This window comes from Panthera onca, chromosome C1 (genome assembly GCF_046562875.1).
Source record: "Panthera onca isolate mPanOnc1 chromosome C1, mPanOnc1 haplotype 2, whole genome shotgun sequence".
NCBI classification, from domain to species: domain Eukaryota; kingdom Metazoa; phylum Chordata; class Mammalia; order Carnivora; family Felidae; genus Panthera; species Panthera onca.
In genome coordinates, this window is record NC_138346.1 from 187641731 (window position 1) to 187656000 (window position 14270).

General features: G+C 54.1%; 2 protein-coding genes across 7 annotated transcripts; one reads left to right on the plus strand and one right to left on the minus strand.

Annotated features, from left to right (window-relative positions):
* Positions 1-2144: 2144 nt before the first annotated feature.
* On the plus strand, positions 2145-9394 carry ELOVL1 (ELOVL fatty acid elongase 1). 4 transcript variants are annotated; one of them, XM_060621218.3, is made up of 8 exons: positions 2145-2195; positions 7194-7253; positions 7435-7625; positions 7800-7880; positions 8025-8081; positions 8170-8275; positions 8365-8501; positions 8659-9394. In XM_060621218.3, exons 1-8 carry the CDS (start codon positions 2180-2182, stop codon positions 8878-8880), a joined length of 870 nt encoding a protein of 289 aa, XP_060477201.1. In that variant the 5' UTR covers positions 2145-2179; the 3' UTR covers positions 8881-9394. The 4 variants fall into 4 exon arrangements, with proteins under 4 accessions (XP_060477201.1, XP_060477202.1, XP_060477204.1 ...); XM_060621219.2 differs by lacking the exon at positions 2145-2195 and adding an exon at positions 4529-4661; XM_060621220.2 differs by lacking the exon at positions 2145-2195 and adding an exon at positions 6413-6652.
* A 142-nt stretch (positions 9395-9536) lies between these two features.
* CDC20 (cell division cycle 20) lies at positions 9537-13969 on the minus strand. 3 transcript variants are annotated; one of them, XM_060621217.2, is made up of 11 exons: positions 13743-13969; positions 13386-13574; positions 13125-13273; positions 12930-13026; positions 12600-12728; positions 12304-12500; positions 12096-12190; positions 11869-11953; positions 11449-11574; positions 10400-10517; positions 9537-9784 (listed from the first exon to the last, which is right to left on the minus strand). In XM_060621217.2, exons 1-11 carry the CDS (start codon positions 13870-13872, stop codon positions 9606-9608), a joined length of 1494 nt encoding a protein of 497 aa, XP_060477200.1. In that variant the 5' UTR covers positions 13873-13969; the 3' UTR covers positions 9537-9605. The 3 variants fall into 3 exon arrangements, with proteins under 3 accessions (XP_060477200.1, XP_060477198.1, XP_060477199.1); XM_060621215.2 differs by having other exon boundaries at positions 11725-11953; XM_060621216.2 differs by having other exon boundaries at positions 11725-11953; positions 13386-13612; positions 13743-13842.
* Positions 13970-14270: the final 301 nt, after the last annotated feature.

Here is a 14270-nt window from a genome sequence, read left to right on the forward strand (position 1 = left end):
ACGCATCCTCTCCCTTCTGCCAGCTGGATGTCTTTCCAGCCCTGGTTCCTTCAGCCATAGGCGGAGGACACTAACTAGCTGGTGAAGGCCCAGGGATATGCAGAATGATTAACTGACAAACCCTTCACCCTTTCTTTACTCCCCTGTCCTCACGGACTCAGCCCTCCCCCCAACTCCTCTGTGTGGTGAGGGTGTAGAAAGTGCCCTTTGTCCTTTACAGGACAGTGAAGGGAAGTCTGTCCCAGCCCCCAGGAGACTGCTTCCGTCTCCACCTGCCACTCCTGGTGTCTGTTAGCCTATAGACCCTCAGCTCCTATTTAAAAAAAAAAAAAAAAAAAAAAAATTTTTTTTAAACATTTATTTATTTTTGAGACAGAGAAAGCATGAACAGGGGACGGTCCTGGTGTCTGTTAGCCTATAGACCCTCAGCTCCTATTTTTTAAAAAAAAAAATTTTTTTTTAACATTTATTTATTTTTGAGACAGAGAAAGAGCATGAACAAGGGAGGGTCAGAGAAAGAGGGAGACACAGAATCTGAAACAGGCTCCAGGCTCTGAGCTGTCAGCACAGAGCCTGACGCGGGGCTCGAACCCACGGACCACAGGATCATGACCTGAGCTGAAGTCGGAAGCTTAACTGACTGAGCCACCCAGGCGCCCCGACCCTCAACTCCTATTGTCTTTAACCCACGACTCCCTGTGTCTCCATGCTCTGTCCCCCCCCACTGCTCCACCTGCTCGCCCCCCCACCCCACATAGGCATGCGCGCACAGGCACGCCTTTTCCCATTTGTTCCTCATTGTTGTTCCTGCTTCTTTGACCCCGCTTCCTTTGCGTTTTTCTGTTGGAACATGTAAAGCCTCAGATAATCAAGGGAACCGAGTTGTTAGCATCCACACGGAGGGTGGTTTCAGATTGAACCCTTGCAGAAAGTACATCAGTGGTTTTCTGGGGAATGAGGATGGAGAAGGGCCCCTGAGAGAGCAGTGAGTGAGGAGTGAGTCAGGTCGGGTGGGACCCTGGGGGAAGTCACCTTACTTCCAATTAGGAAGGCCGAATGATGGAGGGGGAGTTGTTAGACAGCTCTACTGGGCATTCTTCCCCCCACACTCCCTCCTCACCACCTGGCCTTCATCCTTATCAAGACTGAGTTCCTGGACCCCTTCAGTTTCTCCAGTTCATCAGCCTGCCCCTCATGCTGGTAACCTTCCACCCAGCTTCTCTGCAGGCCCCAAACAGCCTCCTTCTCTCCCAGTCCCCTGAGAGTCCCCTGACGTGGCCATCTGTGAGGTGTTCCCCTTAGCCAAAGGCTAATCTCTCCATGTGGATGCTGGATCTTTCTCCATATAGCACGTAAACGTGCTCAAGCCGCTTCCCATTAAAAACAGCCATTAGAAGGTGAGAGCCAGACGTTGATATTTTAAAAGCTCCCCAGGTGATAGACAGTGTGCAGCCAGGGCTGAATAACACAAATCCAAACTTCTTACCCTGGCATACAGGGCTTTTTATAAACCAATTCCTGCCCATACCTCTATGTCCTCTGAGCTTGAGCCACATCAGACTATTAGAGCTCCCAAAACCCACCACATCTCCTGCTTCTATGCCTTCACACACTTGCTTCTCTCTGCTGGCAATACATTTCCTTGCTTTAGAACGTGTCCTTTAAGGCTCAGCTTTGGTGCCATTTCTGTGAAGCCTTCAAGAACTCACCCCCACCCTGGGGTGAGGTGCCCCTCCTTGTGCTCTCATAACTCTCTGGGTTTATCTCTGTGGGAACACTCACCACATGCCACTATAATTGGTTACTCAGACATCTGTCTTCTCCTCTAGACCACGAATATTTTGCAGGAAACCCAGGGCCATGCAGATGCCATTTGGTAGGACTTGGGGCTAGATGATCTGTCTCAGATATTGGAAGATGCTTTCTCCCAGGACCGAGACAGGAACTGAGCGAAGTGAGCCTTGGTGTGTGTTCATTCACTTAATCTGTCAACATTGACTGGGGGCTTGCTGTGGACATGTACCACGGGTGAATAAGTGGTAGTTGTAGTCTCTACAACTGTCTCTACTATGTTTGACCTCTGGGACTGTTACATCATCCCTGATAATCTGCTTCGTTTGTTTCTAATTCGCCTCTAGATGGACACCGAATCCAAAGCCCCTCCAGTAGTGCTCTCAGAATGGTGTGTGCACACGGTATGCATGTAGGAAATACTGGTTACACAAATGCTCATGAATATGCATACAATATTGACATATTGGTTATTAATATTGGTGTATTCATTTTTAATGCTTTTGTTATTTTATTTTTGAGAGAGTGTGAGCAGGGGAGGTGCAGAGAGAGAGAGGGGGACAGAGGATCTGAAGTGGGCTCCATGCTGACAGCAGAGAGCCCAATGTGGGGCTCAAACTCACGAACCGTGAGATCATGACCTGAGCCAAAGTCTGACACTTAACTGACTAAGCTACCCAGGCTCCCCTCCTCCTCCTCCTCCTTCCTCTTCTTCTTCTTTTCTCCTTCTAAGTTTATTTATTTATTTATTTTGAGAGAGAGGGAGAGCACAAGCAGGTGAGGGATAAGGAGAAGGAGAGACAGAATCCCAAGCATGAGCCTCACACGGGGCTCAAACTTACGAACTGTGAGATAATAACCTGAGCCAGGATCAAGAGTTGGACGCTTAACCACCTGAGCCACTCAGGTGCCCCTATATTGGTGTATTCTTGATGTGCTAGTTGCTCTCCACCCTATCTATGAACCAGTGAGAACAGAAACAGTGCCAAGCGCTTAACGTGACCTCACTCCTTTAATCTTCGCCATAGCAAGGTAGGCACTGTGGCTCCCATTTCATAGAGGTTCGGCAACTCGCAGAAGGTTACGCATGTACTCCCTGGAAGGTTTAAACTTGGGCCTGTGGAGTCAGGTGTGACCCCAAAGCCACTAAAATATACCTGGAACACATTAGGCTTTCAGTGAGGGGTGGAGTGATTTACTACCTTGGGAGAGCTGTTTATACCTTGTATTGAGCCAGGGGCCAGGCCTGGAGCAGTGGGCGTGTGTGACAGATGTTGACATCCTTGGGGAAGGTAAAGCACAGTATATGCACAGGACACAGGTAGAGTGGGAGACGGGGCCAGATCAGGGAGGCCTTAGTGTAACAACACTAAGAACTTTGAGCCTTTTGAGTCCTTCTGCTATTTCCTTTCCAGGGTAGTTACTAATGGGCCGGATCATAGCTGTTCTTTGGCTCTGACCTCTTACCTCTAAGACTAAACTTTCGCACAGATACATTCCACCATTTACGCACTACTGTTTCTTCCAAACCATTGTTTCTTCCGAATTCCCGTTCTGTCCACATCTACACCATCCAATCTGACAAGCAGTTATTGGGTCACTATATGCAAAGGACTGCTCCAGGAGCTGCCAGAGATACGGGTTTCATTTTGCTAAAACTTAGCCCTTATCCCAGTTCAGTCTAGTAGGTTAGTGTGTGGAGCTAGGAGGGGAGAGTGCAGGAAGGCGGATGGACAGCTAAGTATATATAGAGAGTGCACCTGTCTTGGGACATCTCCAGTGTCTGCCTCTCCTATCCCATCAGTTTCCAAACCTTCTTACGTCAGGCTGTTTTCTCTCACCTGGGCTGCCTCAATAGCCTCATCACCCTGGCTGCCAGAGTGAAATGACTCAGCTAGAGGCAAACCCAAACCCCATGCAGGGACAGCATCTGCCTGGTTCATTGATGTGTCCCTGGTATTTGCCACAGTCTCACACACGGTAAGTGTGAGACAAATATCAATAAATATTTGATAATACAAGCCTCATTGCAGCCTCCTCAGAAAGCTTCGCTGTTTCTCCTCTACTTCCAGAATAGAACCAAAGTGCCCTGGTTGGCCTTCAGGCCCTAGGGCCTTTCAGCCACAGCTGGCTTCACTTCTTCCCCCCCCCCCCCCCCCCCCTTTTTCACTACCCTCAAGGCCAGTTTAGCTAGTGATTCACTGTTCCCACCTCGGGTCATTCTCCCACAGCCAAATCCTCCTAGCAGTCCCTAATGCTAGGGTTCATCCAAGTTTATGGGCTCCCAGGGAAGGCTTTCTTACACAGCTGCTCCCTCTGGCTGAGACCTCCCTGCCACCCCAGGTCAGCCCATAGAACACACACTGCCTCGGTCCCACCCTCCCATCACCCTCTGGAGTGAAAGCTCAGGGGGAGAGGTCTGCTTAGTCCTGGAACTTTCCTCAGGGTCCTAAGCTGGGTGGGCCTGCCACAAACAGAGGATGTGTTGGTCACGTGGGTGGACAGTCACCAGAGGGCCCAGAATAAGACTGAGGGTCGGGAAGAAGCAAGGTGCACCTCTGGCGGGCCAGGGCCGGCCCAGGGCGACCTGATGGAGGCGAGCGGCAAGATGCCGAGGGAAGGGGTGGGGAGTCCGGGCTGGGCGTGCTTCCTGCCCCGGAATCTGGCGGCCCGCCCCTGCGCCCGCCCCTCGGGCCGAGCCCAGTCGGGGCCAATCAGCAGGCGCCCCCCGCCCGGCCCGCCCTGTCCCCCTCTGGTGACAGAAAGTCGGCCCAGCAGATGAGGAAGTGGCAGGCAGGCTGGCCCTGGGGACTTCTCTCTGGCCCTGCTCCTTCCAAGCCCTCCACTCCTGCCCGCCTGGCCCCCCACTGGTGAGTCTGGACCTTCCACGGGCGGGCTGCCCACGTGCCCGGGCACCCTGCCTAGCTGGCCCTGCCCTGCCCTGCCCTGCCCAGCCTGTGGGCGAGGCTGTTCCCGGACCGTGGGTGGGAGGTCCCAGCTCTCTGGGGCCGGCCCTGGCCGGCAGGCTCCCTCCGATCCCGGCTCCCGTTTGCTCAAACCTAGGCCTTCTTCCACCACCTCTGGGTCTCCTCCCCCTGTACCTCTTACCCTCCCTCTCCTTGGCTCCCTGCTCCTCTCTTCTCCCTTCCCCTCCCCCTTCCTTTGCCTGTCTCCTTTTCCCTTCCATCCATCTTAAAGGAAGGAAGCACCCAACCGAGTTCCCCTACCGGAGACACACCCAGTGCTTCTCAAGCTTGGGGAGAGGTCCTCTCCGGAGCCTAGAGCCACTCCTGACCTTCAGGGCGCATGAGTGTTTGTGGGAGGTGAACTTGAGTGGTGGCTGAGAGAGAGCGGGAGAGATAACCAGCTGGCAAACTCACATGGGTCAGGGAGGAGCTGTGTGTCTGAGTGCAGGCCTATGCCAGGTAGGCCCTACCACAGGAGAGGCAGCGGACCAACAAAATCTGGTTGGGAATGAATGAATGACGAAGGTCATCCATGAAAAGAGACCTGCATGCATGACCCAAGGCAGGTGTGTGTCTGCGTGCGGTGTGGGTGGTTTTATGTTCATTCACCTCAAAGTGGAGTGTCCGAGTTTATGTCTGTGACCACATTTATCTGTGACTCGCGTACGTGTGAGTAAACCCGTAAACCTGCGTGTGGGCCGTTTGCACATGGTGATGCAGGACCAACGAAGAGTGTTCTGGGTGTGTTGCCAGCGTGAATGGAGTGAGGAGCAGGTCTGAGTATCAGGAACTGCATGTCAAAGTCCGTGGAGGCTTGTTTGGGTGGTGTGTCAGAGGAGGGTGGTTGTCACCAGCAGGAGGTGTGAGGGCTCCGTGTGTACATATGTGCGCTGGGGGGAGGGGGGGGGCGGTGGTCAGTCTGTCGATGGTGGTGGTGGGGAGAGCCATGCTAGAGGCGCTCTGTGCATACAGGAGGACTTGGGGCCTGACAGTGGTGGGGGCAGCTGGGGGTCGTCACGGAGGCTGGGGGAGCATCTGTGAGATGTGTGCCCCGTGAGTGTGGGAGGGGCACGGGTGCAGCCTCAGTGGATGCGTCAGAAGGTGTATTTTTCACTCATTGTATTTTTCACGTTGTTGTCTGGACGGAGGGAACCTGGCAGACTGGCGGGCAGGCAGCTCGCAGAGCATCTGCTGCCCTGGCCGTTTTAGGGCAAGGCTCGTCCCTCAGGGACCGCCCCGGCATCCCAGGCTCTCCTGGGGACCGGCCGGAGCTTTTGTGTCCCAGTGCGCCCTCCCCCGACATTCCTTCAGGCTCTGAGGGGGAGAGGGCCTAGCTCATTAGGACCCTCCCTAAAGGAGGGGAAGATTCCTGAGACCTCCCCCACTCACCCACCTCCTCACATGCCACTGGCTTCCCTGCCCCTCCCAGGGAGAGAAGGGTGATTGCACCCATTCTGAAGCAGGACAAACTGAGACTTTCTGGCTAGTTTAGGAGAAGATGCTGGGTGTGGGTTTTCAGCAGTTCTCTTGGGGCCAAGGTGAGCCCTGGGCTGAAGTCCCGTGAGGTTTCTGACTCAAAACTAAGCTAGAGCTTTAGGTCATCTGGCTGTCCAGGGTGGGTGGGTGGGTAGGTGGTGAGCCCCATGCTTTACTTGGCTTTCTCAATCCTGGTGGGTCCTGCTCCTCTGGGCCCTGACCTGTGGCCTGGCCCCACCCTCCACCTCATGCGCAGTGCAGCGGGGGCGGGTGGAGGGCGGGGCTCTGCCAGATCTAGTCAGACAGGTGGAGCCGGGGCTGGAGTCTCAAAGGCTCCTGAGTCTCAAAGGCTCCGGAGTGGAAGGGCTGGAAAGGGTGCCGGAGAGGAGGAGAGCCAGGAGTTGCGAGAAACGCTGGAGGTGAGAGCCCGGGAGGGCAGAGGAGAGGAGGAAGGGGCAGGAGGGAACCGGCGTCCCGAGAGGCCAGCATCCCGAAGGTGGACCGGAGCGGTTGAAGGGGAGGATCCCTGGGGAGAAGACAGAACCAGAGCTGGAGAGGTGGGAGACTGGTGGGGAAGGGAGAAGTGGTCATTCCGGAGAGGAGAGGTAAGACTCTCCGGAAAGAGACCGGACTTGGAGAGTTCCCCTGCAGTGAAAAAGGGGAGGAGAGGTCTGGGGGTGAGAATCTCTGGAGGAGCAGAGAGTGAGGGGAGGCTAGTGAGGTGTGGAGCGGAGGGCGGGATCTGTCCTTCCCAGCAGGCAGGCGGGATGTGCGGGGGAAGCGGTGCCCTGGCCAGACGGCTTCCTACCCCCAATCCCCAGCAATTCCTTCCTGTCAGTCTTCTGTCCTTTATGCAGGGAGGTGTCGGGAATTGTCTCATCTGGTCTGCTTCCTGTCTGTGGGTCAAGGGTGGGATGGGGGCACGGTCAGCCCTGACACCCACCCTCCATACCTCCCCAGAATCCTTAGCCAGGATGGAGGCAGTTGTGAACTTGTACCAGGAGATGATGAAGTATGCAGGTAAGATGCCGTCTACCCTTCTTTTCTCCTGTCCTGGGATCCCTGGATCTAGGGCTGTCTCCTAATGGAGAGTCCCTGTGAACCCGTTGACCCTTTGTGACCTGGCCCCATGTCTGTACACCTGGTGGGCACCCTTTGGGACCCCGTGACCCTTTCTGACTCCTTGACCCTTATTCTACAGATCCTCGGGTCCAGGGCTACCCTCTGATGGGGTCCCCTCTGCTAATGACCTCCATCCTCCTGACCTACGTGTACTTCGTTCTCTCACTTGGGCCTCGCATCATGGCCAATCGGAAGCCCTTCCAGCTCCGGGGCTTCATGATTGTCTACAACTTCTCCCTGGTGGCGCTCTCCCTCTACATTGTCTATGAGGTGGGCCCCTGGCATGTCTAGGTTTTAATTCCTGCTGGCAGGATAAGGGGCAGGCCTTGTGGCCAGAGCATGGCATCTCCTTTCCAGAGAGGCTGAAATCCATTTCTTCAGCTAGATAGCAAGAGGGATTGGGCAGGGTGGAACTCTGGTGGTCTAATCCACACCCCTTCCTAGTTCTTGATGTCTGGCTGGCTGAGTACTTACACCTGGCGCTGCGATCCTGTGGACTATTCCAACAGCCCGGAGGCACTAAGGGTAAGTAGGGACAGGCGTAGTGTGGGGTGGCTAGGTTATAAGCAACCTGGGGATAGGAGTTTGGGTGTGACTTGGGCTCCTGGCCCAATTTAGGGAAGTTTTTGGAGTAGCATGGGTGTCCTAAGGCTGCCTGACTTCTTGCAGATGGTTCGAGTGGCCTGGCTCTTCCTCTTCTCCAAGTTCATCGAACTGATGGACACGGTGAGTGGTTATAGGAGAGGTGAGAACCTGTAGGGAGAAAGGAGAGGCCCTGGCTCAGAAGCCCCTTTCCTTTCCCCACTCTTCTCAGGTGATCTTTATCCTCCGGAAAAAAGACGGACAGGTGACCTTTCTACATGTCTTCCACCACTCAGTGCTTCCTTGGAGCTGGTGGTGGGGGGTAAAAATTGCCCCAGGTGAGTGGTGAAGGCCACCGGGGGAAGAAGGGCGGGCATTGAGGACCAGCAGCTCAATTCTTCTGACCTCGTTCATTGTACCCTCACAGGAGGAATGGGCTCTTTCCACGCCATGATCAACTCCTCTGTGCATGTCGTCATGTACCTATACTATGGGTTGTCTGCCCTTGGCCCTGTGGCTCAGCCTTACCTGTGGTGGAAAAAGCACATGACAGCCATCCAGCTGGTGAGGGGCCTGGCCCATAACTGTCCCAACCTTCTGGTCTGGATCCTACCTTTATCCAACCTGCCTTACCTTTGACCCCATCCCTCCACACTCCACATTCAGTCTTTCTCTGCCACCTCTCACTGTTCCCTCTGACCCTTGCCTTCCTCCATTCTAGATCCAGTTCGTCCTGGTCTCCCTGCACATCTCCCAATACTACTTCATGCCCAGCTGTAGCTACCAGTATCCGGTCATCATCCACCTCATCTGGATGTACGGTACCATCTTCTTCGTGCTGTTCTCCAACTTCTGGTATCACTCCTACACCAAAGGCAAACGGCTCCCCCGTGTACTTCAGCAAAATGGAGCTCCAGGTACTGCCAAAGTCAAGGCCAACTGAGAAACATGGCCTACCTAGGCGCCCACCTAAGTGCCTCAGGACTGTGCCTTGGGCAGCATCTGACATTTTTCTTCCCACCTATACCTGTGACCAGGGCTTATGTGGTCAGGACTGAGCAGGGGACAGGTCCTCCCCTCCCCACAGCTGGTACACAGGGACCACAGCTTCCGTTCCTCACCCACTTCTCCTGGCCAGCTCCAAGGATGTGGCCTCATTGCCCTCTGCCACTCTGGAGCTGGGGGCTTGAAAGGGCTGGATACTTATTTCCCCCTCCCTGCCTTAAACTTGGGAGAGGAGCACTCAGGACTGGCCCTCAACCAGGGTCTTGTGGCCTTTTTCCTCACACCGAAGAGGTCAGCAATAATCTGTCACTGTGGACCCAGGATCCCTCCTCTACCCACGCTGAAGCAGAAGCTTCTTGGCCAAAGGTCAGGGTGGGTGGGGGGCCTGGGAATACAGCCTGTGGAGGCTGCTCCCTCGCTTATGTCTCCATTAAAAGTGACAGAGAAAACCACCGAGGCTGTGTGTGTACATGTGTGAATGAAAGAGGTGCTAGCCTTATTATCTGCAAACAGGAGGGATGGTTCTGGCTCTCTGATGACAGACAGCAGAGAGGAGGCTCTGGGAAGGCTGGGACAGAGGTCATGCAAGGAGAAGAGAGAGAGACATGACTTTATTAGAAAAATAAAAAACAAAAACAAAAAACTGAGGTGATGAGTTGGTCCTCAACGGATGCCTTGGTGAATGAGGCTGCTTTTGGCTGCACTGGCTTTCTCCCGCTCCCGCCGCCGTGCAGGGTCCAACTCAAAGCAGCGCCACAGCCTCAGGGTCTCATCTGCTGCTGCCGATGCCACCGTGGCCCCGTCTGGGCTCATGGTCAGACTTAGGACCCGGGCAGTGTGACCTGGGGTGTGAGGATGAAAAAAGTGAGAGTAGAGCATAGGAATGTAGACATACCTACAGCCTCCAATATTGAGGGCCACCTACCTTTTTTTTTTTTTTTTTTTTTTAAACACCTCTGAGGTATTTAATTCACATACCATAAAACTCATCCTTTTAAAGTATGCAATTCATTGGCTTTTAGTATTCCCAAAATTGTGCAACCATCACAACAGTAATTCCAGAACATTTTCATCACTCCTCACCACCTTCTCCCCATAGCCCCTAGCAACCATCAGTCTGTTTTTATTTCTTTGCATTTGCCTCTTCTGGACATTTCTTTTTTTTTTTTTTTTTTAATTTTTTTTTAACGTTTATTTATTTTTGAGACAGAGAAAGACAAAGCATGAACGGGGGAGGGTCAGAGAGAGGGAGACACAGAATCTGAAACAGGCTCCAGGCTCTGAGCTGTCAGCACAGAGCCCGATGCGGGGCTGGAACTCACGGACTGTGAGATCATGACCTGAGCCGAAGTCGGCCGCTTAACCGACTGAGCCACCCAGGCGCCCCTCTTCTGGACATTTCAACAGTCATATGATATGTGGCCTTTTGTGTCTGGCTCCTGTTATTTGGAACCTACCTTTAAGCTCAGCCACCTTGGCCATGGTTGGGTATTTCCAAATAACCAACTGGTTCTGGGCAAAGCCGTGGCCCGAGATGAGCTCCTTGTAGTGGGGAGACCAGAGGATGGAGCACACCTGTGGAGAGAGAATGGCATGTGGGCTCAACAGAGCCGATGCTACTCAAATCAGAACTAACTCCATTCGAGCATTAGGCACCCTGCCAGGTGCCACAGACTCAGACTTGAATAACCACAGTTCTTAACAAAAGTTTTTTCAGAGTTAAAAAATTGTTATCCATTTTACAGATAAAGAATCAAGCAGAAGGAACTTCAGCAAGTTGCCTAAGATCACATGCGAGTCTAGAAGGTGACAGAGCCAGAATTTGAACTCTGGCTCCAGAGTCAAAGTCTAGAATGAAGGCTGCATGGGGGAGAGGAGGGTAGAAGGGGAGGAACCTGGAGTGGGTGGGAGACCCACCAGCAAGGGCTTCAAATTTCATTCCAATGGATGTGGATTAAGTTGCTGTAGGTGATAGGGAGCTACTGCAGGGCTTTAGCACAGTCACAGACCACCCAGACCCAGTGCAGAGGACAGACTGCAGGAGATAAGAAAAGAATGCTGTGAGACCGGTGCAGGGGGCCTCCAGTGAGAAGAAAAGTGAGGCTTAGGGGAGAGACACACGTGAATGATATTCTGAGGCAAAAATGATGTGTCTTGGTGACTAAGTGAAGATAATGAAAGATTCTAGGAAGTTCTCCAGATTTCTGAGTAAGTTCTATCCCTCTCAAACAATTAAGAGGAGGAGGAACACATTTCAGGGAAATAAGAAGTGACAAATTTAATTTAGGGCATATTAGGATGGTGCCACCTATAGGACATGAGGTTGGAGTTAAGCCACAGACAGAAGTGTGGCCTGGAGATCATGAATGAGAGCGGAGTCAGAATTTTGGAAACCATCGGGCATAGAGTTGATGAAGCCACTGGAAGGAACACGGTTGCCCACGGAAGACCACACAGAGTGAGAACACCTTCTGGGAGGGAGGGGCTGGAACAGGTAAAAGACTACCTGGGATTGGGCATCCACAGCACTCAGACACGCCCCAGAGCAGACGTTCCAGATGCGAATGTGTCGGTCACTGGTACCCCCTCCAGTTGCCAGGACGTTGGACTGCCAGGGACACCAGGCTACAGCCTAGGTAGGATAAAGGTGGGGTCAGCAGGTACTAGAGCTAGACACTGGTCACAGGGTAATCCCATCTAATCCTGCTGTCCCATCTCCCCTTAACAGTCCCCAGGTTCTGGGTGAGGGTAAGCAGAGGACCCAACCTATCCCCATTCTCACCTTGACAGCCCCTTGATGCTGGGTGAATGTCTGCAGGGGAACCCAGCCACCCTCTCCAGGAGCACTAGGCCACACATTGACCACGTTATCGTTGCCACCACTGGCCAAATGTCGTCCGTCTGGGGCCCAGCGCAGCCCACACACCTCCTGGCTGTGGCCGGTCAGTGTGGCCACATGGTGTTCTGCTACCCGAACATCATGGTGGTGGATATGGCCAGAGCGTGAGCCGCTGCAGGAGGGAAGAAGGGAATCAGGTTCTGTGGCAGGGCCAAACACTGCCAGCAGGACTGAGCTGCTTCCATTCAGAGGTGTACATTGGGGAGAGCTGGCAAAAATCGCACATTGATAACAGACTAGCTAAAACCACTAACCTGGACAGGATATAGCTGTTCCAGCATAGGGAGCCCACTCGAGCCGAATGACTGGTCATGTTTCGAAGCCGCTTCTGCTGCTGCACATCCCATAGCTAGAGAGAGAAGGCTGCTAGGATCAGAGATTGCAACTTGCCATTAACATCCTCCTGCTGGACAAGCCCCCTGTCTGGGCACAACAGAACTGCAGCACAGGGATAAGTCTCACCTGCACCTCGGCACTGCTAGTGCCCACAGCTAGGTAGTTGCCCTCTTTTATCCAGGCCACAGAAGATATATAGTCCCCAGGCTGCTCCATTTGCAGCAGCTGCAAGATGTCACCAGAGCTAGCACTCCACAAGTACACGCTGTTGTCCAACGCCACAGCCAGTACATTCCCAGAGCTCCAGTCCACAAGGTTCAGGTCTGCCAGAGCAGGGAAAGGGAGGAGAATGAGCTTCCTTGTTCGTCTGGTCCCCAGGCCCTCTTCCTCTGTCCAATGGGCAAAGGGAAGGCTGCACTTACAGTAGTCATTCCGGATTTCAGGGGCGTCCAAGATACGGTCTGGTAGGGAAGGAATGTAACGGCAGGTCTTCCGGCTGGAGCCAGGCGTGGCCTTCTGGCTATAAAGCACTTTCAGTCTGTTCTGGTAACCTGTGGCAACCGAATACGTCTTGACAGTGGGAAAACTGACTCCAGTGGGAAAACTGACTCCTCCCCTGCTCCTGGTGAGGAAGGCCAGAGACGCACCTCCCCTCCCTTCAGTCTTAGGTGGGAAGAGCAGACAGGCATCTCCCCTTAACCCTGGGAATGGGCCAACACCTCCCTCCAAGAAGGAAGAACTTCAGGTCTTACCCTCTGGGGCATTTTGTGGTTTTCCACTGAGCCGAAGGATCTTGGCTTCCTCCACATCAAAGCCGTTCAGATTCAAAGCCCAGGCTTTCTGATGTTCCTGGTACAAAGGGTGGTGGTGAGGCAGGATGGCATGATCCAAAGTACACAGAGTTACACAAAGTACACTCTTGCCTTAAGCCCCTCTGGGCCACATACCTTCTTGGTGGGCGTCTGGCTATTTTCAGGCTGGTTCTCCTTGCTTAGGAGGAAACTGGCCACTTCCATCTGGGAAGCGCTGCGATGGGGGATATAGCGGTCACCACCAGGTTTGCTGGGAGTGGTCTGTGCCTTGGAGCTAGATTTGCCTGGGCCGGGGAGAGGGAAGCCAGAGTCTGAGCAGTCTCCTGAGGGAGGAGGCCTGAAGGCCGCTCTCAGCCCTTCCCTCTTCCTCCCCGTGTCCCGCCGCACCCCACTGACCGGGTGTTCGGCTTGGGGTCCTGCCTGCGCTGTGGGATCGGTTGGCGGCCCGCATGGGTGAGGGGGCCGGTCCCGCAGCTTCCTTAGCTTTGCGCTGCCAGCGCGCAGGGGGTGCATTGGGGATGGGTGCATCCAGCTGCAGCAACGAGTGCAGGTCACTCTCGAACACGAACTGCGCCATGGGAGCGTCTGCAGAAGGGGTCCTTGGAGTGGATGCCCGCGAAGCCCTGAGGAAGAGGCGACCGTGCTCTGCCTGGGACCGCCGGCCACACACTCAGAACCAAGTCGGCCCCAGCCCGTCCGGGTCTCGGAGCACGGGCTGCATACCCACCCCAGCTCGACCCACACGGCCCTTACCTCCAGCTCCGATTAGATTCCGATCCCAGACCGGTCTCTGCAGTGCCGGCCTCCGCTTCTTAAACTCTCCGCTCTGAGCACTCATTGGCTCCTTCAAAACCCAACCGTCGCAACCGTCGCCTTCACCCATTGGCCTTTCACGGCACAGGAGGTGGGTCTTCCGGTGCAAGTCACAGGTCTCACGAGAATCCAGTCATGGAGCGTGATTTGAAGAGTGAGAGAGTTGAGGCCTGTCTCCAGAGAACTGTTGTCGGAAAGAGAGAGGGGCGGGGAGGGGCGCGCCTGGGGGCGGGGCCTGAGCTGCGGCTGCATTCCGGAGTCGCTTCCATTCATTCTTTAGCTTGCTCTCTTCGGCCCTTCATAGTTAAAGCGTCCATGTGGATCGTATTTATGATGCAGAAGTGCAGAAGTGACCTAAAGCACTTGAGCCCTTCAGAGAAGGGAAAGGAGGCAGGTGGGTAGGGGTGGGGAACGAGTTGAGAAGCTTAGGAGCAGAAAGAAGGTCAGACCTAGTTAGTTTGGTGCCTG

Excerpts from the sequence above, each read along its gene's own strand:
- ELOVL1 (XM_060621218.3), top strand. Across the intron at positions 8,276-8,364 it reads GGGGGTAAAAATTGCCCCAG|GAGGAATGGGCTCTTTCCAC; the intron begins GTGAGTGGTGAA and ends GTACCCTCACAG. Across the intron at positions 8,502-8,658 it reads ACATGACAGCCATCCAGCTG|ATCCAGTTCGTCCTGGTCTC; the intron begins GTGAGGGGCCTG and ends CCTCCATTCTAG.
- CDC20 (XM_060621215.2), bottom strand. The coding sequence starts at position 13,872 with ATGGGTGAAGGCGACGGTTGCGACGGTTGGGTTTTGAAGGAGCCAATG. Across the intron at positions 13,274-13,385 it reads GACCCCAAGCCGAACACCCG|GCAAATCTAGCTCCAAGGCA; the intron begins GTCAGTGGGGTG and ends TCCCCGGCCCAG. Across the intron at positions 13,027-13,124 it reads GCCAGACGCCCACCAAGAAG|GAACATCAGAAAGCCTGGGC; the intron begins GTATGTGGCCCA and ends CCTTTGTACCAG.